The sequence below is a fragment of the Diospyros lotus genome, chromosome 12 (genome assembly GCF_014633365.1).
Source record: "Diospyros lotus cultivar Yz01 chromosome 12, ASM1463336v1, whole genome shotgun sequence".
Lineage (NCBI taxonomy): Eukaryota > Viridiplantae > Streptophyta > Magnoliopsida > Ericales > Ebenaceae > Diospyros > Diospyros lotus.
Window position 1 is genome coordinate 29,360,209 of NC_068349.1, and position 21,581 is coordinate 29,381,789.

Below are 21,581 nucleotides of genomic sequence, written 5' to 3' on the forward strand. Positions count from 1 at the left end.
GTTAAGCTTAGTATTTTTATTGCCAGTTGTTGTAAGTTTGGAGCTGAGTTCCCATGCGAACTCCACCACTCCGCTGCGTAAAAAGAAAACAAATTGTATATACCTCATTGCAATTTAAAAATACACAAAAGCAATAAAATTTAAAAGAATATAAAGTATTCAATTAACAAAACTAGTTTTATAAATTTAATAATAATTACATGGGGATTTAACCTTTTTTGCTCTAATTGCCATTGGAAGTCAGAAAAGGCCTCCTTATATAACTCACCCATGATTTTGTCTTGAACTTCAAGACTTGGAACTCGTTTTGATATGGAAGCATATAATCCTGATATCATTTTCTCATCAAAACTTTGGATTCTCATAAAAGAATTTGGGATTCTCATAGAGGATGATGAAGTTGAGACTCCCATCTTATATTGATGATTTTAAAAATATCTTTGTATTTTGGCTTCATTTCCATCAGATGCTTTCATGATAGATTTTTTCGCTCTGTTGATATATATATATTCCATAACAAGTTTCTTTTCATTATCCACAAGTCTAAGAGTGTGTAAAAGGGGCCCCATAACTTTAAGGATATGCACAACACTATTCCAAAAAGATGGCATCGAAATAGTTTCTGAGACACGCTTGCCTTTTAGATTTGTTTCCCACCGACTAGGGACCCATTCTTGAGAAGTGAACGTAATTCTCAAATTCACCTCTAACTTATGAATGCTTTCAAGTGTGAGTTAGGGTGTGCAAAAACGAGTTTTCCCTGCAGTAATCAAATCCCTTTGTTTAGTGAATTGTCTCATCATATTGGGAACACCAATGTGATTGTAGATAAAACCAGTAATTCCTATTGCTCTTTCCAATGTCCTAGCAACTTGAGGAATCTTCCGAATATCTTCTAACATAAGATCAATACTATGTGCTGCGTATGGTGGCCAATAAATGTGTGCTCTCTTTATTTGGAGAAGCTTACTTGCCAATACAAGATTGGATGCATTATCTATAATTGCCTGAACAACATTAGTCTCTCCTATTTGCTCCAGAAAATAATCTAATAACTCACACATCTTTTCTCTAGTGTGGGCATATGATGAAGCATCAACAGATTTCACAAACATTGTACCAATTCCACTGTTCGCCAAAAAGTTGAACAAGCTTTGACCTTGAATATCAGTCCAACCATCTAACATAATCGAACAACCATGCTTTGCCCAAGCCTCCTTATGGTTTTTGAATGAATTTTATATGTAATCTAGTTCTTTCTTGAGGAATGTAACTCGCAATTCATGGTAACTTGGAGGCTTCATATTCTGTCCGTATTGTCCAATGACTTCAATTGCATGTTTGAATGAATGAGCTCTTGCAACATTGAATGGCATTCCTAATTGATAGAACAATTGAGCAATGTACTGACATGTTTCTTCCCTCTTCTTTTTATCACAAACATCTTGAATATTCCCTTGCTTCAACTTCTTTTCCTTATGAAGTTGAACAATTTTTCCTGGCTTCTGATAAATAACAGAATCCATTGGGCCTTTCCACTTTGATTTCTTCAAACTACTCAACTCTTTTGGTTTTTGTGCAACACGTGCAGGTCTTTTCCCTTGTCAATGTTGACAACATCCTCCTCCTCTTCATCATCAATATCAATCATGTTGTCAAAATCATCAGTCTTGCAACTTCTTGTAATTCTACTTTTGATTTTTCGTCTCCTCCATATACTGTCTCAGCTCTTCTTTCACATTTTCAAGACACTTTAGGTAAGCTTTTGCATTTTTGTAGTTCCTACTTTGATGTTGTTTTCCTCTATATATCCCACCTTTAGTCACCTTCCAACAAAATGTGCATGTAACAGAATGTCCATCCTTCGAGTCTTGCAAAAAGGTGTATTTCCACATCAGATTTTTCTTCCCAACTCCACTTGAAATAGATTCAGAAGCCATTTGTCGTAGTCATAGGCTTATTATATTAAAAAATAAGCAAACAATCTTAAATATACTTATCTTATTATTTAAGTTTCATTTTTATAATTATAACAAATCTTCAATATTATATTAAAAAATAAGCAAACCATCTTAAACAATACTTATCTTAATACTTAATAGGCTATAGAAAAACAAGCAAACAAACTATATAATAGTACAATATCTAACATTATATTATAATAACACAAAATATAAGTTTTATTTTTATAATTATAACATATCTTCAATATTATATAAAAAATAAGCAATTTTAAATACTTAAAGCAAAGCTAAGTAGCTAACAAAGACAAAAGATATAGTTATTAAATCACAAAATATAAATTAGCGAATATATTTAAATTATATTATAAATTAAATATATAATAATTAATATAAAAATTTCAAACAAACACCAGCTGCAAATAGTTTGAACTTTTAATTTGAAAAATAATTTTTGAAAAACAAAATAACTTTAAAACCCTAACCCCAATACATAATACACCATCTCAAGGACATTGACTCAAATAATAATATAAAATATAGTAAGTTGGTACCAATAAAAATCAAAACAATAACCATACAAAATATTCAAAGAAAGAAAGTTGTAGAAGAATGGACGGACGGAAGGAAGGACACCAAACCAACAAACAACAAAAGCCACGAGTTTAGAGGAGGGATGGCCACTGGAGGGGTTGCTCGTAACAGGTGAGCCTCTTGGTGGTGAGCAATCATCGAAAGGATTGGCAACATGTTGCAACGCGCCAAGATTTTTGGCGATTGCTTTTGAATTTGCCTCCCTGAAGCTACCAAAATACTAGACTCACCTTGGGGATTGAAGCTACTGAAAATTAACAAAATGGAGGAACTCACCTTGTGGGTTTTGGTCGGTTAGGTGAATGATGGAGGGACCTTGCAATCTAGGGTCATGACAATCTACTGTTTGTCATGACCCTAGGGGGTAGTACTGTAATTGGGAGGGTATTAACCTTGTAAACCGTTAGGGTCTAACTAAAGGAGTTGGTTGGTACTGAACGCCCTCAGATTTGCTTCTTTAGGGCCTAGATGAGCACCTTTGGCACTCAACGCCTCAATAGAGGCAGTAGTCTTGGCATCGCCTGAGTGAAGGGACCTTGCCTAGTAGTAGGTGAGGTGCTCCCCCAGTGCCTCGTGTCACTCGAGCGCCTAGGCAAGCCAGTGGTTTGCCTTTAACTACCTTGCTTGGATCTATAATCTTCCGCTCACAAATGAGCAACTCTACCATTGCTTCCCAAGCTTGTCCCCAATAGGCTTTTCTTTTTCTCTTTTGGGACTCTTGAGAAATCATTCAAGGCTAGTCTGTGACTAGCTCCAACTACTAATCGTAATTGTTAAGAATAATTTTAGTCTAAACATGTTTAAACCCATATAACTAGTTTGGTTGGCAACCTTATTGGTAGATTATACATGTATGCATATGCTTGTATATATAAGTAGAGAGAAAGGGAGCGAATTATTCAGTGTTGTGACAAGAAGCACAAGCTTCTTTTGTTTTGGACTAGAGTAGGTTAAAAAAAAATATATATAAACCTTGGCTAGAGTAGAGTTGAGTAAGCTGAAGTGACATAAACCTTGGAAACGAACAACACATTACCCATGTCCTTTTTCATTAATAGAGATAGAAAATCAGTGGCTTGTTAAGAGTAAACATGACATGCATGCCTGTGTAAACTAATTTCACATTTTCATACTTGTAACAGAGAAGTACTTTACATGTTTTCTTTCTTATAAAAAAGAAAGATTGGACTTTGATCCACTTGAAAAAGTATTTAGAAAAAAATAACTGTGAATGATATGATAAAGAGGGTTTTCGTCTCATGACTCTTTTGTCTTTACCCAACAAAGGGTTGCAATAGGAAGCTTGTCTTGTAGTATTTGTTATCGATGGGCTTATTTATACTGTGCATGAACCAACCAACAATTGATCTCATAGAGCAAAATAGGCCAAGACACAGGGACTGCTAGGGTCCATGCCCTATGGGAAATCAGACAAACCTGGATTACTCCTTGTTTTTGGGGAGTTGGGTGGAAAGGCATTTGTTCCTAGCCCAAGACACCCAGGACAAAGCATGCCCTCGCATAGGTTTTTCTTCAAATATAAAGGGTTAGTCTTGTTCTCTCTACTGTTTGAGTTAAACCTTCAGTGCTTAATTTTCTCTACGTTATTGGGCTTTGGTGGTACCTATAATGCCCTTCTTGCCATTGCTCTTAAGTTCTGTTGAGGTACATCTTGTAAAGGTACTCAATTAGGTCAGTGAATGATTTCTGGGTTTGCTGTACACATAATTGATTACTTTTTTCTTTTTGTACCTTTGCACTGATTTCTGGGTTTGCTGTACACATAATTGGTTACTTTTTTCTTTTTTTACCTTTGATATTGTTTGGATGTCCTCATTAGAGGGTTGCATCAGGGGATGTCCTCATTAGAGAGTTGCATCAGGAAGGGCATCTGGTGCAAAATTTTGCCACATTGTTCTTTTGCATGTAGTTATATTTTCAATGTGACTTTTAGAAGTCAATTAACATTAATAATGGCATACCACTGACATTAACTTAGGATAGATGCAGTTGATGATGACCTTTGATATTGTTTGGAAATGATTTTTTATTAGGTTGAATTACTTACTTCTTCCATTAAGTAATTGTTGTAAAGTTTCTGTTCATTTTATCATAGAGTGGGGGGAGGGGGAACAAACCAATTTTCCTACAAATAGTCAGTAGTGTCACAGAAATATAGACTCCTCTGTTTAAATTTGATGAGTCAATAGGATATTGCTTACATCTTTGTCTTGGCAATTGGTCTGAAGGCTTTATTCAAGATTAGCAACATTGCAATCAGGAAAAATTTGGACCAAAGAAAAAGAAAACTTATAATTGGATTAACAGCAATTAGACAAACTTCGGTATGCTATTTTTTGATTGACAATTCTCAATTCACTACTATGTATCCACATGCCTGTCTGTTCGCTTGTGGAAGATGAAAGAAAAACCAAACTGGGGCTGCAATTTGTTTTATAAGTCTTGTATAGTTTCAAAATGGTGTTTTTGTATCTCTCCTATGTGGGGAAATAATCAAAAAGCACTCTATCAAGTTTTGAAGTTCAAATGCCTTAGATTTGGCTGTTAAATCCAGCACCTGCTTTAATTGAACTAGAAATATCAGAAAGTTGAATGAGTTGTCAGAAATGGTAGCATGAAAGCTTTCATATAGGTTCTCTTCATGTTTTCTTGTTGACCATCCTTCCCTTGATTAAAAAGGAAACGGATTTTTGCCAAAATAAGGCAAAGTAAAAACATGCAACTGTACAAGAACTGCAAACTATCTTAATCTAGTCAACTGCTGTTGTTAGACATTGAGTTTTCATGCTTGTGTCTCCGTATCTGTAACAGGAAATAAAGCTTCTGCAACTGTTCAACCTTTTCTCTTGCTTCATCTTGATATTTCCCATGAAGCTATTCACGCTATTGAGGATGCTCTTCGTCTATTTTCTGCTCCAGAAACTCTTGAGGAGTACCGAACCTCAGCATCTTCGAAGGTCTTGTCCCTTGTTCCTTTTTCTAATTTCAGCATTAGATTTTATAATCTAGTCAAGCTCATATTTTTTATTCTTTTGCTATTGCTTTATGGATCTTATGACTTACACAAGAAATCTTCTGTCAAACTTTAATTTATTTCTCAACATGCATCCATTATGTCTTTCGTAGGAAGCACAATAATTTTCAAGTAGTTTGGTTTCTATTCCATATTGGACCTGTGTGGTATTAGTTCTTACAATTTTCGTTTATGTTTTTCTTTTTTGCTGTGAAATGAACATAATGGAAAAGTTGAAAATGCATTTGTTACAAAATTTTGTTCCTTGAAATTTGGACAAATCAGAAGATAATCATAAACGTTTTCTTGAAACTGGCCTGTTTTAGTAGAACTCTGAAAGACATCATTATCATTATCATCATTGTAAGCTTGTAACATATGCAACTTGGTGCTATTTTCAATTTTTTTCCTCCTATTTGTGAGAATAACAAGCTAATTCACGAAGAACAATCACAAGCCTTAAATCATATTAGGTGGGCTTGATTACATGAATTATAGCTTTCTAATCATCTCTATTCATGGTCATATCCTCTATAAAGGTCTCTATATCTCATGTCATGTTTAAGGATTTTTCACAAGGTTTTCTTTGGTCTACCTCTACTTTTTGCTACAAACTTTTTTCATTCCATTCATTCGTCTGTTTTGTGTATTGATGGGTCTGTAGCTCACATATTTAAACCATTTGAATCACGTGTCACATCTTATGTTCAATATGTTGCATGTGTTTTAATTTTGCTCACGTTGGAAATGTTGAGGACTATTCAATTCATAGGTGGAACTGCAAACTAATTCACGGAAAGATAGATGTCAGGATTTTATGATTACCTCTTACTCTCTAAAATCTTAGAGAGCGATTTCACCACTGTGCTGAGTGGTGCTTTTAGTCGATCTCCAATCCTCAATCGCCGACCTCCTTGAGCCTGGCTCTGCCCTTCACCGCCCTCAAACATTCGTGCCGCTAATCTCCTTCTCCTTTTCAGGTCAGCCCAACTCTTCTCTGCCTCCTTTTCTTTTCCCTATTTCTCCTTCCCTCTTTCCTCCTTTTCTCTTTTCCAGATTTTCTTTTCCCCTTCCTCTCTGCCTTCCTCTCTTTCCCTGTCTTCCTTCCCCCTATCTAATTCCTTCCCATTCCCTCAACCACCCTTCACATGACCCTTATACACCAAGATTGATCATAACCCTTCCTGTTGTCAACTCTTATTCCACTATCTCTGACTCAAATAATCACATATCTCCACTTCATGAGCTGGTTTGGAAGTCCCTGTTTGCATATGGGCTTTGTACCAAGAAATCATACTGCAGCGGGTTCTACTGCCTGTGGTTTTGAAGGTTTGAATGGTGGCTCTGCTATTGTCACGACCATGTGACCCCTCTTTTGTTCACCAGAGATTAGCAACCAACCCCGAACCTGGTTCGTGTTTGGCTTCTACTCAATCACTAGCAATGCTAGAAAAGGGTTTGTTGTCCTGCCTTTGTTTAAGTTCCCATGGAAAAGTTTGAGCCTAGGTTATTTATTTTAGGGCTTTTAACTTTTTCCTTTTTCTGCTGTCTCTGGCTCTGCAAGGTCATTCTGTTGGTCTTTGGACCTCTAAGCTACACCTTGGTAGCTCTTTCATCTGTGGCAGGATTCCCATGAATGATCATTTCACTTGAGCCATTAGTTCCCCCACCTTTGAAGCTGCTTTTGTCTCTTTCGTCTATAGTTTGATCCCTCTGTCTTTTAATGTTTTTCACTTGGATTGCATATGTACAGGTCTAGCCCCTCTTGTGGAAAAAGGAAGCAGTATTCCTTAATAATTTTATTGATGTCAATAATAGAATTTATGCAAGAAGTTCCTAAGAATTCTCCTATATTTTAGGACTAGATTACTTATCTAATATTTAGGACTAGATTACATCAATTTAAATATACAATAAGAAGATAAAATACAAAATAGATACAAAAGATAAAAGAATAAAACAACCTATCTCTATCTTGCCATAGCTTCTTATCCTCGTTCCAACACTCCCTCTCAAGCTGGGGAGTAGATATCAATCATGTCCAGTTGTAGATCTTCAGTCAACCAATGAGCCACCATAATCTGCATTTGTATATCCTTGAAGCTTTAAGTCTATCCCTAAAGTGAATAAGATCCCTTTTCCAGGTGTAGCTTTAAGATAACATAGAATCTTCCTTACTGCTGCCATATGTTCTTCATTAGGATCATGCATGAACTGGCTGACAACAAATGATATGTCAGGTCTAGTATGTGATAGATATATTAATCACCCTACCAAGCGTTGAAGTCTCCCTTTGTCCACCTCTTGACCACCTTTATTGGCTTGCAATTTTGTATTGGGATCAACAGGTAGCTTTCCTCCTTTTCCCCCTAATAACCCTGTTTCATCAAGCAAATCCAAGATATATTTTCGTTGAGATAAGAAAATACCTTCCTTTGAGTGTGCTACTTCTATGCCTAAGAAGTAGCGCAATTGATCGAGATCTTTGATTTCAAATTCATGAGCTAAGTTTTGTTTGAGACAGTCTTGTTCAGTTGTGTCATTCCCTGTTACCACTATATCATCCACATAGACAAGCAAAACTGTTACCTTTTCTCCTGTATGTTTGATAAATAGAGTGTGGTCTCCTCAGCTTTGCTGATATCCCGTAGAAAGCATGGCCTTTGAAAATCTTCCAAACCATGCTCGAGGGGACTGTTTGAGTCCATATAGAGCTTTCTTGAGTTTACAAACCTGAGTCTTCCCATCTCCTTCATGTGTAAAGCCAGGAGGGATTTCCATAAAAACTTCTTCCTCTAAATCTCCGTGTAAGAAGGCATTTTTGACATCGAATTGTTGCAATTTCCATCCAAATTTAGCTGCCAATGCTATTAGAATTCTTACCGTAGTCATTCTTGCCACAGGTGCAAAGGTTTCTAGATAATCAATACCATAAGATTGAGTATAACCTTTGGCCACTAGGCGGGCCTTATACCTGTCAAGAGTTCCATTGGCTTTGTATTTGACATTAAAAATCCACCTGCAACCCACAAGTTTGGTATCCTTTGTTCTAGGAACTAATTCTCAGGTTTGATTTTTCTTTAGGGCATCCATTTCTTCTAACATTGCCTTCTTCCAATTATGGTCTTTTACAGCTTCTTCTACTGATTTGGAAATAGCAATTGCATCCAATGATGTTAGGAAGCTTTGATATTGATCGGATACACGATGGTATGATAGATAAGAAGCTAATGGATGTTTGGTGCAAGTTCTAACACCTTTTCGAATGGCAATGGGAAGGTCCAAGTCTAGGGGTTCAGATTGGGGTTGAGATGTACTGGGGTTGGTGGTTGGATTTTTACTTGGTATACTTTCCAGGCTAGTATTCGGAGTTGATGATGGGACTGGCTGCAGTTCTTCAATGGGCTGCCTTCTCTTGTAAACATAGGGAGAACCTTTGTACCTTATAGGAGAACCGAGGCTGGAGTGAGGATGATCAGTTGGTAAGGGTTGAGGTATTATACTAGGGCTGAAATTTTTTGAAGGATCCTGACCGGCTGCTCTAGTTTCTAGACTTGCATTTAGAAATTCCCAATCCAAATCTACAAGTTTTGTACCTGTTGGCCTAGCTGGAATGGGAGAAAAATAGGGCTGAGATTCATTAAATGTGACATCTTTTGAAACATAGAACTTTCGGGTGTTTGGGTGGTAGCACTTATACCCTTTTTGTGTTGGAGAGTATCCAAGGAAGATGCACTTAAGGGCCCTAGGGTCCAACTTGTCTCTATGGATTTTGAGTATGTGAACAAAACATACACATCCAAACACTCTTAAGGGTAGCTGAGTATGAAGATTAAAGTCTGGGAAAAATGAATTTAAAGATTGAAAAGGACTTTGACCATTTAGAATCCTAGATGGAACCCTATTAATGACGTAAGTAGCTGTTAACACATCTTTCCCCCAAAAATATTTTGGCACATAATGATGATAAAGTAAGGTTCGAGTGACATTGAGAAGATGACGCATCTTTCTTTCTGCCACCCTATTTTGTTGGGGTGTATCAATGCAAGATGACTCATGTATGATTCCCTCTTGTTGGAAATAAGTTTGCAACTGAGTGTTAAAGTAATTCTTTGCATTGTCTGTTCTAAGCCTTTTTATAGTAGTCCCAAATTGGGTTTGAATTATTTTGTAGAATGTGATCAATGTGGACCCAATAGTAGTCTTATCTTTTAAAAGAAATACCCAACACATTTGTGTGCTATAGTCATTAAATGTAATAAACCACTTTTCCCTAGAACAATTGGGTATTCTAGATGGTCCCCAAACATCAGAATGGATCAAGTAGAATGGTTTTGAAGATAAAAAATTACTGATTGGAAATGAGACTCGATGATGTTTAGCAACAATGCATTCATCACACCTAAGACTCCTAGGGTCTAATGACTTAAACAAATTTGGAAATAATTGTTTTAACAATCTAAATGGAGGATGGCCTAGTCTAAAATGATGTAACCAAATAGAAGATAATTTAGAGGCTGACTGGGAGGATGAAGAATAAGCCACATGTTGTTGTTGTCTCCTTGTAGAACAATCATTCTCCCCATCCAAGATATAGAGCTCATTTCGAACATTAGCCACACCAATCATCTGCCCCGTTTTCTTGTTCTGAAACTTACACATTGAAGGAGAGAAAACAGTCAAACAATCAAGATTTTGGGTTAGTTTCTATATAGAGATCAAGTTGGTAGTTAAGGATGGAACATAAAGAACTTGTTCAAGGGAAAGCTGAGAGTTTAATGATACTTTGCCTTTACCTAGGATAGGAATAGTGGTTCCATTGGCAATCAGGATATGTTTGGTAGGCTTAAGAGTGTCATAAGTCACAAAACAATGAATATTAGGGGTCATGTGGTTGGTAGCCCCTGAATCAAGGACCCAACTGCTATTCTTATCAATTTTAGAAGCTGAAAAAACTGTATAGGAAGGGAAGTTACTTTGAGAATTACCTTGATGGGCTAAGGAGCAGGTTCTTCCATCTTGAAACGTCCGGAGAAAGGCTTTTAACTTACCAAGCTCCTCAGCATTCAGTTGAGTAGAATCAACTTCTGCTTCCCTTTTATCAGCTTCCTCTTCTCGCTCTTTATTTACATGAAAACTTTGGGATTTCATGTTCTTGAAGCCTCCGATCCTGCTCAAGACTGCCTCCTTCCTATGCAGTTTAAAGCATGTTTCCCTAGTGTGGCGGGGCTTTTTGCAAAAGCTACACCATTGTGAGTCTCGATTATTACTAGGGCTATGATTCTGGAAGCTTGATCCTGGTTTGTCAGGGTTCTGAAACCCTAATTTTTCAGTTTTATTTCCTCTACCTTATTGCTTGCTAATCACAAGGGAAGATCCCTCAATGGTATGTTCAGTTAGCATAGCATATCTTCGATTTTCCTCACTCCTTACAATTGCAAAAACCTCATTAAGATTTTCCTCACTCCTTACATAGCATATCTTCGATTGAGTGTTGCAGCATCCTCTCGGCATACCATTTTGATGGGCTGATATTGGTCAAGTTCTAGCCACAATCCTCTCATCACGTTGTAGTAATCTGTGACTGTGAGTTGGCTTTGTTTGGTGGCTGAAATCTTTGTCTTGACTTCAAAAATCACAGAAGCATCCTGGAGTTTGGAGTAGATTTGTTGTGCTGTCTCCCATACGGCTTTGGTTGTACTTAGGAACATAAAGTTCCTACTAATCTCTAGTTGCATGGTTCCCCATAACCAAGACATGATGCGAGAATCATCTATGTCCCATGCTATGTATGTTGAATCTGTTTCTTTGGGAGGACTTCCAATCAGATGGTTACCCTTCCCACAGCCTTTTAGAAGAGTCTTCACTAGTTGGCCCATTGGAGATAATTTTTCCCGTCTAACCTATAAGATGGATGGACTATAGGTAGTTTTGAGGCCAGAGGGATTTCACCAGCCACTGGAGAGTGATCTGGCTGATATCCTTCTGCTGGATTTGTATCACCGGTTGGGCTTGCGACATCTGATAGTTCTGCCATTGCAACCTTAGAGGGGCTGGAATCCTTTGCTTTCGGCTACCAGCGATTTCTTGAAACAGCAGGCTTGTGGATGCAATAAAGGCACGCCAAGGGCCAATAAGGATGGTCCAAGCTAGGGCAATGAAGGCAGGACCAACGGAGGATCAAATCAAGGACTGTGCAATGAAGGCACTAGGGTTATGATGTATCATACTCTGCCTACAGCTTTGATACCATGTGGAAAAAGGAAGCGGTATTCCTTAATAATTTTATTGATGTCAATAATAGAATTTATACAAGAAGTTGCTAAGAATTCTCCTAAGAATTCTTCTATATTTTAGGACTAGATTACTTATCTAATATCTAAGACTAGATTACATCAATTTAAATATACAATAAGAAGATAAAATACAAAATAGAGACAAAAGATAAAAGAATAAAAACAACCTATCTCTATCTTGCCATAGCTTCTTATCCTCGTTCCAACACCTCTCCTTGTTTTTGATGGCCTCTGGTCTTATCTTCAATATTAGAAGAAAAAAAAAATTCATGGAAAGATAGGGAAATTATTCTCTTGAAAATTATTTACCTGATAATTTTACACAATATATATTTCAGTAACAACAGTGGCTGCCTCAATTTGTTATAGGTAGTGCTGCAGTTCTGGTTTAATGGACTTGGTGTAATGGCTGTAGAAAATTTGTGTCATGTATTTCTCATCCTTCCATGTTGTCATAAATCTAATGGATACACATTTTCTTTGCTATATCAGATATATTGTGGTTATACACACACGATTTCATATATGTTAGAACTGACACTATTTTTCAGGTGGTGTTAGCTAAGTTTTACAAATATCCTTTCACTAACTAATGGATTTGCATTCACAAAACATTGGTCAATTTTGGTTATTTAATGATTTCTGTTCTCTGCACTTTACTTCTAAGTTATTTATTTTTGTTGATTTGATTGTTAGCCATGGGCTGGTTTCACATTGATTCTCCTGTTTAGCTTTCTTTATTAATGCTGAATATGAAATGCTTTCCTTGTTTCTGTGATACAGTTTTGAGTAACTCTTCCAGAGTTATTCAATTAAAATGTTGAGCTAATCTCAGTTCACCTGGAAAACCTGTTGCTTTTTATATTTTGCAGATCCACTAGGGAATTATGAGTATTTAGATCTGGTGTCCTCAAATTCAGTGGCGTAATAGAATTTGCTGTTGTTTAAATGCATGGTATTTATAGATTACCTAGTATTAATTTAATTTACTATTTTTTCAGGTTGGAGTTGTGCCTGCCAGAAAATTTGTAAACATTCAAGCACTTCCAAAGATAATGATATTGCATCTCATGCGTTTCAGCTATGGAAGCCATGGAAGCACCAAGCTGCATAGACCTGTTCACTTTCCTCTTGAACTGGTGCTAGGTCGTGAATTGCTAGTTTCTCCATCTACTGAGGTAATGTGTATTATTAAGATTTATTTTGTCTAGTTTCCTAAGCTTTGTTTAAAAGATATGAGGAATCTTTGTTTTTGTTAGCGGAATAATTTGATAATTTGGATTATGGATTACATGAAAGGGCTTCTTATGGTCCTTGGTTGAGTGTCTCTTGTTATGCATAAATAATTATGGTAAATTACACTGACCGCCCTTAAGTTTAGGTTAACTTCAAGGGACCACCGCTCCATTTTGAGAAATTGCAGAGACCTCCTATGATAAAAAATAAAATAAAATGACCCTTTTACACCTAATTTTTTCTCTCTCCTCCCTCTATCCCCCTTTTATTTCATCTCTCAAATTATAGAGAAATTCAATAAGAAAAATTGGTAGTTGTTGACGGCCATTGCCGGCTACCAGTGATACCCAGCATTGTCCAGCACCGTCACTGGGTTGTGACCCCAAGGCTGGGTTTTGTGTTCAAGAATTGTTGTGATGCTCGTCATTGGGTTTTGAACCAGCATGACGCTTATCATCAAGTTGGATGTGAGTCCCATTTGTATTTGATGTCCAATAGGTTTGAGAATGGCATTACCATTCCTGGGGAAACTTGAAGTGCTTGACAGTTATATTCTTGCAAACTTTAGGGGAAACCTCTTATTAGTTTTCCTTGGCATCAGTGACAGGCAAATGATTATTGGGAGGAGTTATCTGCGAAAGGCTACATCCCAGCTACTGGGTTCTCCGAATTGAAGAGCTCTTTTTGTAGAAAGAGAGAGTGAGAGGGGGAACATAGCACTGCACAGTTGCCATTATTTTTGTTGCGAGAGGAGAGGGGGGGGGGGGGGGGGGGGAGGAGGGAGGAGGGATTTTTGACATTTTGGAAAAGTTTAACTTTTGTTGTCTAACGGCAAGGGTAGTGACTGATGCAAGTTTGAAACCTCAGGAGAGATCCTTGTAAAAATTTGTCAAAATTGGCAGGTGGTCCCTATGGAAGCATCTACTGTTTTGTTATGATAGTTGTTGTTGTTGCTGTTACGTTTTTGATTATTGATGTTGTAGTCGTGTAAGGTCTTGTAAGGTGGTGCCTTTCTATTGTTAAGTAAGCTGCATATATAAGCAACTTACTATTTCTTTTGTAGGTGTGATCTTATTTTGTTCTTTTAAGTAAAATTTTGCTCAAGGTATTTTTCTCCCTCGTGTTCTATCTTCGATCTTGCCCTAGGGTTCATTACATGGTATTAGAGCCATTGCTCTTCTCTAATGGTCTCGAATCAAGTTCTTAGTTCATCCTCCTTTCCTTCTCCTCGATCCTCATCGTCCTCGTCTTCTGCTTCTCAAGCTGATTTCTCAGCAGTTAAGGCGTTTAGCTTTATTCCTATAAAGCTCGATTCTAGTAACTATATCTTCTGGAAGGCTCAAATTCTTGCTACAGTAAGAGTGTTTGATCTAGTCTCGTTTTTCAACAAAACACCTCCTCCATTAAAAAGCCTGTCCGATCTAGAGGGAGGAGATGTTGTGGTCAATCCAAAGTACCTAAGTTGGATCCGGTTCGATCAGCTCCTGTTGGGATGGCTCTTCTCTACCATTGGCGAAGAGGTTTTAGTGCAGGTGATTCACTATGAATCATTTGTCAAGGTATGGCTCTCTTTGGAAAATCTTTATGCTCGCCAAACAAGAGCTAAGTCGTTTCAATTGAAGCAAAAGTTAAGATCGATTAAAGAAGGATGATGTTTCTATAAATGATTACATCCTTAAAATTAAGACAATCAGCCATGCTCTAACGGCTATAGGAGAGCCATTAATTGACAAAGATTTGTTGCTTGCGATACTAAATGGACTAGATCAAGATTACGAAGCTGTTGTGAGCCTAATTACATATCAAATGGATGACATTGATTTTGAGAAGGTTCAATACTTGTTTTTAATGCATGAACAAAGGTTGTCGGTTAAGAATTCGTTACTAAGTTTTGATTCTATGAACTCAATTATGCATGCAAATGTTGCATTGTTTTCTACACGAAACAATACTAGTTTTGGTGATAATAATAGAGGAGGTTACACTTTGAGAGGAAACAATTATATGAATAGAGGAGGGAGAGGTCGAGGAAGAGCATCTAATAGATGAGTTTATTGTCAGTTGTGTGGAAAACCAAAGCATTTTGTAGACAAGTGTTATCACTGGTTTGAAGCTAATCAAGGTCTTGTTCGTTCTAATGGTGGAAATCAGTATAATTCCAGAGCTTATATGGCCTCCTTTAGTGATTCTAATGGAGCCTACATGAGTGCAACAAGTTCTATATTAGGTTCTCACTATGGCAGTCACCCTAGACCACCTACTTCTGATAATTTTGTTGCTCAGTCTTCATTTTTAGATCCCTTTTGGTTTGTCGATTCAGGGGCAACCAATCACATTACTTCAAATCTGAGCAATTTATCCTTACATACTCCTTACAATGGTGGAGACAAAGTTGCTATAGGCAATAGTAAGAAGCTGCCTGTTACTCATGTTGGTACTAGTCATTTGTGTACTCACCTTACCTACTTCAATCCTTTCAATTCCTAATGTTATTCATGTTCCAAATATGAAGAAAAATTTACTTAGTGTTTCTCAATTAACTTGTGATCATAATGTTGCGGCTGAGTTTCACTCGGATATTTGTTTGATTAAGGACAAAGTTACCGAACTGGTGCTACTTTGGGGACATCTTAAGGATGGGCTCTATCGGTTGCTGCCAGCATCTTGGTCTGTTGTCAACAGGAATTCTGCCCAATCCTTAGAGCCTTTATCTGTTGATTCTACTTTTCCTTCTTTGAATACATGTAATAAACAAAATGCATGTAATATACATAACTCATTTAGTCACGAGCTATTAAATTTTACAAGTGTTGCTCAAAGCACTAGTGACTGCCAGTAGTGGCATGATAGATTGGGACACCCCTCCTTAAATGTACTAAAGCTTGTATTGAATAAAATTGGTATGTTTTGTTCTCTCTTAGATTTATCATTTAGTGACTCTTGTAAGATTGGCAAATTAAGCCAACTTCCTTTTTCTAGCTAGGAAATTACTGCTACTAAACCGTTAGAATTGGTTTATTCAGATCTTTAAGGACCTACACCTATTGTGTCTATTGAAAGGTTTAGATACTACATAATCTTTGTGGATGTATGCACTCAGTACACTTGGCTTTACCCCTTAAAACTCAAGTCTGATGCCCTATCAATTTTCACTATCTTTCATAAATTTGTCGAAATCCAATATCAAACCAAGCTTAGAGCCTTACAAACTGACAATGGGAGGGAATGTAAAGCTTTCTTACCTTATCTTCATGTTAATGGCATTCAACCTCAATTTACATGTCCACACACTCATTAACAAAATGGTGTGGCAGAGAGAAAGCATAGACATATAGCCGAGATGGGCCTAACCTTGTTGTCTCATGCACAAATGCCTTTAAAGTCTTGGATAAAAGCTTTTCAGACATATGTGTAACTTGATAAATTTGCTACCTGCTTCACCTATTAAGTTTAACACACCCTTTGAATTGCTTTATCAAAAGCCACCTAACTAGCAATTGCTACAACCTTTTGGTTGTGCTTGCTTCCCTTATCTTCGTCCTTATAACAAGCACAAGTTTGATTTTCATTCCACTAAGTGTATTTTTATTGGATATACTCAAGCTGGCTATAGGTGCTTGCATCCATTAGGGAGAGTGTATGTGTCTCGGAATGTGAAGTTTAATGCTAGTGAGTTTCCCTTTCCTATTTTGTTTCCTACTTCTTCTTCTATACCTAAACTTGTGCCATCTTCTTTGGGGTATTCTACGAACTTTCTTCAACCTATTGTTTCTTCTCCTGTTTCTTCAATGTGTCCTCGAGTAGCACAATCTCCTCTGGTTTCAACTCTTGTTGGATCTCAGTCTATATCCACCAATTCTTAGGCCGCAACTCCACCTCTTTCCTCTACATTATAGCCTTTACCCACTCAGCTACTAGTCACTAAATCTAACTTACCCAAGTACAAAGTTGCTCCAGCCCCTTCAATCCATCTTGTGCTTACTAGACTTAAAGCCAAACAACTCGTAACCTCTTCACCTCATTCCTTAGTGAGTAATCTTGAACCTAGCTCTGTTCATAGGGCTCTTTTAGACTCACAATGGGTTAAGGCCGTGGAAGAAGAGTACATAGTCTTGCAAAGGAATCATACTTGGGACTTGGTTTCCTTTTCAAAAGATATGAACTTAGTTGGTTGCAAGTGGGTATTCTGGGTGAAATATAATGTTGATGGGTCAATTCTAAAGTATAAAGCTAGATTGGTTGCCAAAGGTTTTCACCAAACACCTGGTGTAGATTATGCAGAGACGTTTAGTCCGGTAGTTAAGGCCCCAACTATTAGAGTTTTGTTCTCGTTAGCAGTCAATTTTTGGTTGGGACATACAACAAGTGGATGTTAATAATACCTTTCTTAATGGAAACTTGACTAAAACAATTTATATGGCTCAACCTAAATGGTTTGTAGATCATCAGTCTCCTACTCATGTGTTGGTTGAATAAGTCACTCTATGGGCTTAAGCAAGCCCTAGAGCTTGGTACTCAAAGCTGAGGGTTGCCTTGCAAACTTGGGGTTTTGTAAGATCTACATCAAATGCATCTTTGTTTATAAAATGGATAGCTAATTATGTGTTTTTTGTTCTAGTCTATGTTGATGGTATACTCCTCACAGGATCAGATCTAGCAGCTCTTAGCTCTTGTATTCATGATTTGAACACACAATTTGCTCTTTAAGACCTTAGGTTTTGTGAATTATTTCCTAGGGTTTGAAGTCTATAGGGATGGCAGTGGTCTTTATCTCACTTAGTCCAAGTATGTGGTTGATTTGTTGAAAAAGGCTACTATGCAAGGTTGCAAGCCATGTAGCACGCCTATGGCTGCTGGGGCTTCGTTGATTGATGATGGGGATCCCTTCCTAATCCCTCTTTGTATAGAGCTTTAATTGGTTCACTGCAATATCTTACATATACACGCCTGGATATAGCATTTACAATGAATAAGTTGTGCTAGTTTTTGTCTAATTCTAAGTCTCAACATTGGTCAGCATGCAAGAGGTTGTTCTAGTATCTTAAAGACACTATTGGTATGGGGTTGGTCTTTAGTCCTTCACCGAATGATTTGTCTTTAGTGGTTTATACTGATGCAGACCATGCTAGCTGCAAGGTCACTAGGTGCTCTACTAGTGGTTTTTGTGTATATTTTGGTCGAAATCTTATTGTGTGAGGGTCCAAGAAACAATCAGTTGTTGATAGATCCGTTGGAAAGGCTGAATATCAGGTGGTTGCCCTTGGTGTGACCAAACTCGTGGTTGAAGTCCTTGTTTGTTGAATTGGGATATCCGTGTGTGTTCACTCCAATAGTGTGGAGTGATAACTTGGCTGCTTAGAGTATGGCAAAGAATCCAGTTTTTCATTCTAGAACGAAGTATGTTGAGATTGATGTTCATTTTGTGCGTGAGAAGGTTGAATGTGGTGAACTTGAAATTATATATGTCCTAGCATCTGACCAAGTGATAGATATACTTACTAAAGGACTGCCTAGAGACTGGTTTGAGTTCTTATGTAAAAGGCTTGGTGTAAAGTTGTCACCTATGTGTGCTGATTTGAAAATTGCTGCTACAGTGTCATCCAAGTTGTTAAAATGTTGTCTTGAATTATAGTAGAAGATCATTGAAGACAGTTGCTTATGTCGGCAAAGGGGTAGATAGGCAGTTAGAAATAATTCCTAAATGTTATTAGTATATGTTTGGGGGTTAAAACTGTAATTACCTAATCCTAGTTAGGATATATTGGGATATCCGCCCACTATTATAAATAGAGGGCAAGGGGTAGCCGAGACAGTGAGAGTTCTCGTTTTTCTATTTATAATGAGTACTGATCGTTTAAGAGAAAGGCTTGAGAGAGAGCTTTGTAATCTTGGGGGCGAAGGCTTGATGTACTCAAGAAATAGAAGGAAGGGATCTCAGATATATATTGATCATTCATTCTTGAAATAAAAGAAGGCTGCTCGAGGGGGTTCAAGACTGGATGTAGGGATGTCTTAAAAGGCAATCCGAACCAGGATAAAATCTGGTGTTTGTGGTTTGCATTTTCTGTTTCTTGTTTGTTTCATCCTGTTCTGTTTGATTACATTTATTATTTCTGTTGAATTCATTAGATCTGTTCTTAAGTTCAAATCTGTGATTGAGTGTGGCAGAATTCCTGTCCAAGAAAACTGATCCAGTGACCCTAGGTATACACACAAGTTCTTGTCATCTACGGAGTTTGGTTTGAAGGGGAGTGTGGAAGCATCTAGTGTTTTGTTATGATAGTTGTTGTTGCTGTTATGTTTATAATAATTGCTGTTGTTATGTTTTTGATTATTGATGTTGTAGTTGTGTAAGTCTTGTAAGGCGGTGCCTCTCTATTGTTAAGTGAGCTGCATATATAAGCAGCTTACTATTTCTTTTGTAGGTGCGATATTATTTTGATCTTTTAAGTAAAATTCTGCTTGAGGTATTTTTCTCGTGTTCTGTTTTCGATCTTGCCCTGGGGTTCATTACAGTCCCCTAAAGTTCGCCTATCCTCAAGGGGTATAACTTATCCAAATAATTCTTATGGCTGTTGTCAATTCATTTACATTTTTATCTATGGGAATGACAGTATTGAAGGAAAGTCCTATAATATAAATTTGAAAGAAATAATATGCGGTGAGATTTTGAATTATGGAATTCTATGCATGGTTGAAAAAAAATTTGAAGACTGAAACATGAAGGGTAAAACAAAGAAGATTGTGGAAATTAAGGAGATTTCATATACTCCCACAGCTCAAATCATTGTATTGCATCCAAGATGAACAATGTTATTGCTGACATCGAGCTTCATAGTATGTTGCACATTGATATTTTGTGATAGGTTTACAGCTTCTATACTAGCATTAGATAAATTTGATCTGTGATTCACTCAATTGCTATTCCTGTAACTCCCTCAGTTATTAAAGTTATTTTTTCAAACTTTTCTAGGAAACCAATTCTGAACTTCTTTCCTGGTTACAGGTTTACCCACCTGTCATAGTTGTCAAAAGTGTGCCTGATGCACACCTAGGCTCAAGGGTCAGTTGAGGGTGCCTCACTCTATGAGGCATCCGCCTAGGTGTTAAGGTGCACCTCACACTGAGGTGCCCTATTTGTTTTGAATGGCTTGCTATAATCCATCGAGTAATAATCAGGAAAAATTAAAATAAATTTGAGAAAACAGAAAAACACTCCATTATAAGGTCAATCAGCTCTTCGATTGGCCAGGGCTAAAGAGGTATGTGATGGAGTTTGTACTAAGTTGTGATACTTGTAGGAGGTGCGAGTCTGAAACAGTGGCTACCCCAGGGTTATTATAGCCTTTTGATGTTTCAGGACAGCCTTGGGAAAGTATCTCCATGGATTTCATTGAAGGACTTCCCAAGTCGGAAGGGAGAGATTGCATTATGATTGTGGTGGATAGATTTACAAAATATGCTCATTTCATAGGCCTGACCCACCCCTACATTGCTCAGGAGATAGCCAAGGTATTTCTAGACCAAGTAGTGAAATTCCATGGTACCCCTAAAGCAATAGTGTTTGACCGAGACAAAATTTTTACAAGTCTACTGTGGAAGGAACTTGTGTGATTATTGGGGGTGAAACTCAACATGTCCACTGTTTATCACCCGGAATCAGATGGCCAAATAGAGAGGGTAAATCAGTGCTTGGAAACCTACCTTCTTTGCACCTATTTTCTACAACCAAAGACTTGGCATAAATGTCTTGTCATGGCTTAGTGGTGGTACAACTCCAACTACCATAGCTCCATAAAGATGTCTCCCTTTGAAGCTCTTTATGGTTACAAGCCACCCTTGTTACCCGCTCTGAGTAATTTCTATACAGTGGCAGCCCTATATGCTTATCTGCAACAAAGGCAGCAGGCCCTAAGGGTACTAAAAGCTGAGTTAGCTACCTCCAAGAATCGTATGAAGCAGTTTGCAAATAAAAGGAGTGAAAGAGAGTTTCAAGTTGGGGAAGTAGTGTACTTGAAGCTCAAATCGAGTCATCTAAAAGCCCTACTTCAGAAACCTAGTTCAAAGCTAAGCCCTAACTTCTATGGTCAATTTCCAACTACGGCTAGAGTGGGTAATGTGGCTTACCGACTACAACTACTGGAGGACTCCTATATCCATCCGGTATTCCATGTATCACTCCTCAGGAAGTCGGTGGGAGCACAGCCAGTGAGCTCAACCTTGCCTTCCATTCCCAACATAGTAGACACTGTTATGGAGCCTACAACTATAGTGGCTAATCTCCTTTACATTTCTTGAGGACAAGAAAATTTTGAAGTGGGGGGTAATTTGTCATGTACTAGCTATGAAGGGGGGAAATACTATAATTATAATGTACTATAGAGGGAGAGTAGTATATTAGAAAGTATGCAGTGAATGATTGTACTTAGTTTGTTGCAGCATTGAGTAGCTTGTACATTC

At 37.5% G+C, this 21,581-nt stretch overlaps 1 protein-coding gene across 2 annotated transcripts in view; it reads left to right on the forward strand.

Moving 5' to 3' along the window:
* The window catches only part of LOC127814083 (ubiquitin carboxyl-terminal hydrolase 24), a 44,814-nt gene that overhangs the window by 15,124 nt on the left and 8,109 nt on the right, over positions 1-21,581 (forward strand). For both annotated transcript variants that reach the window (XM_052355333.1, XM_052355331.1), the window contains exons 5-6: positions 5,388-5,533; positions 12,887-13,063. In XM_052355333.1, coding sequence (XP_052211293.1) covers positions 5,388-5,533; positions 12,887-13,063 — 323 coding nt within the window. The remainder of the gene's footprint in view (positions 1-5,387; positions 5,534-12,886; positions 13,064-21,581) is intronic.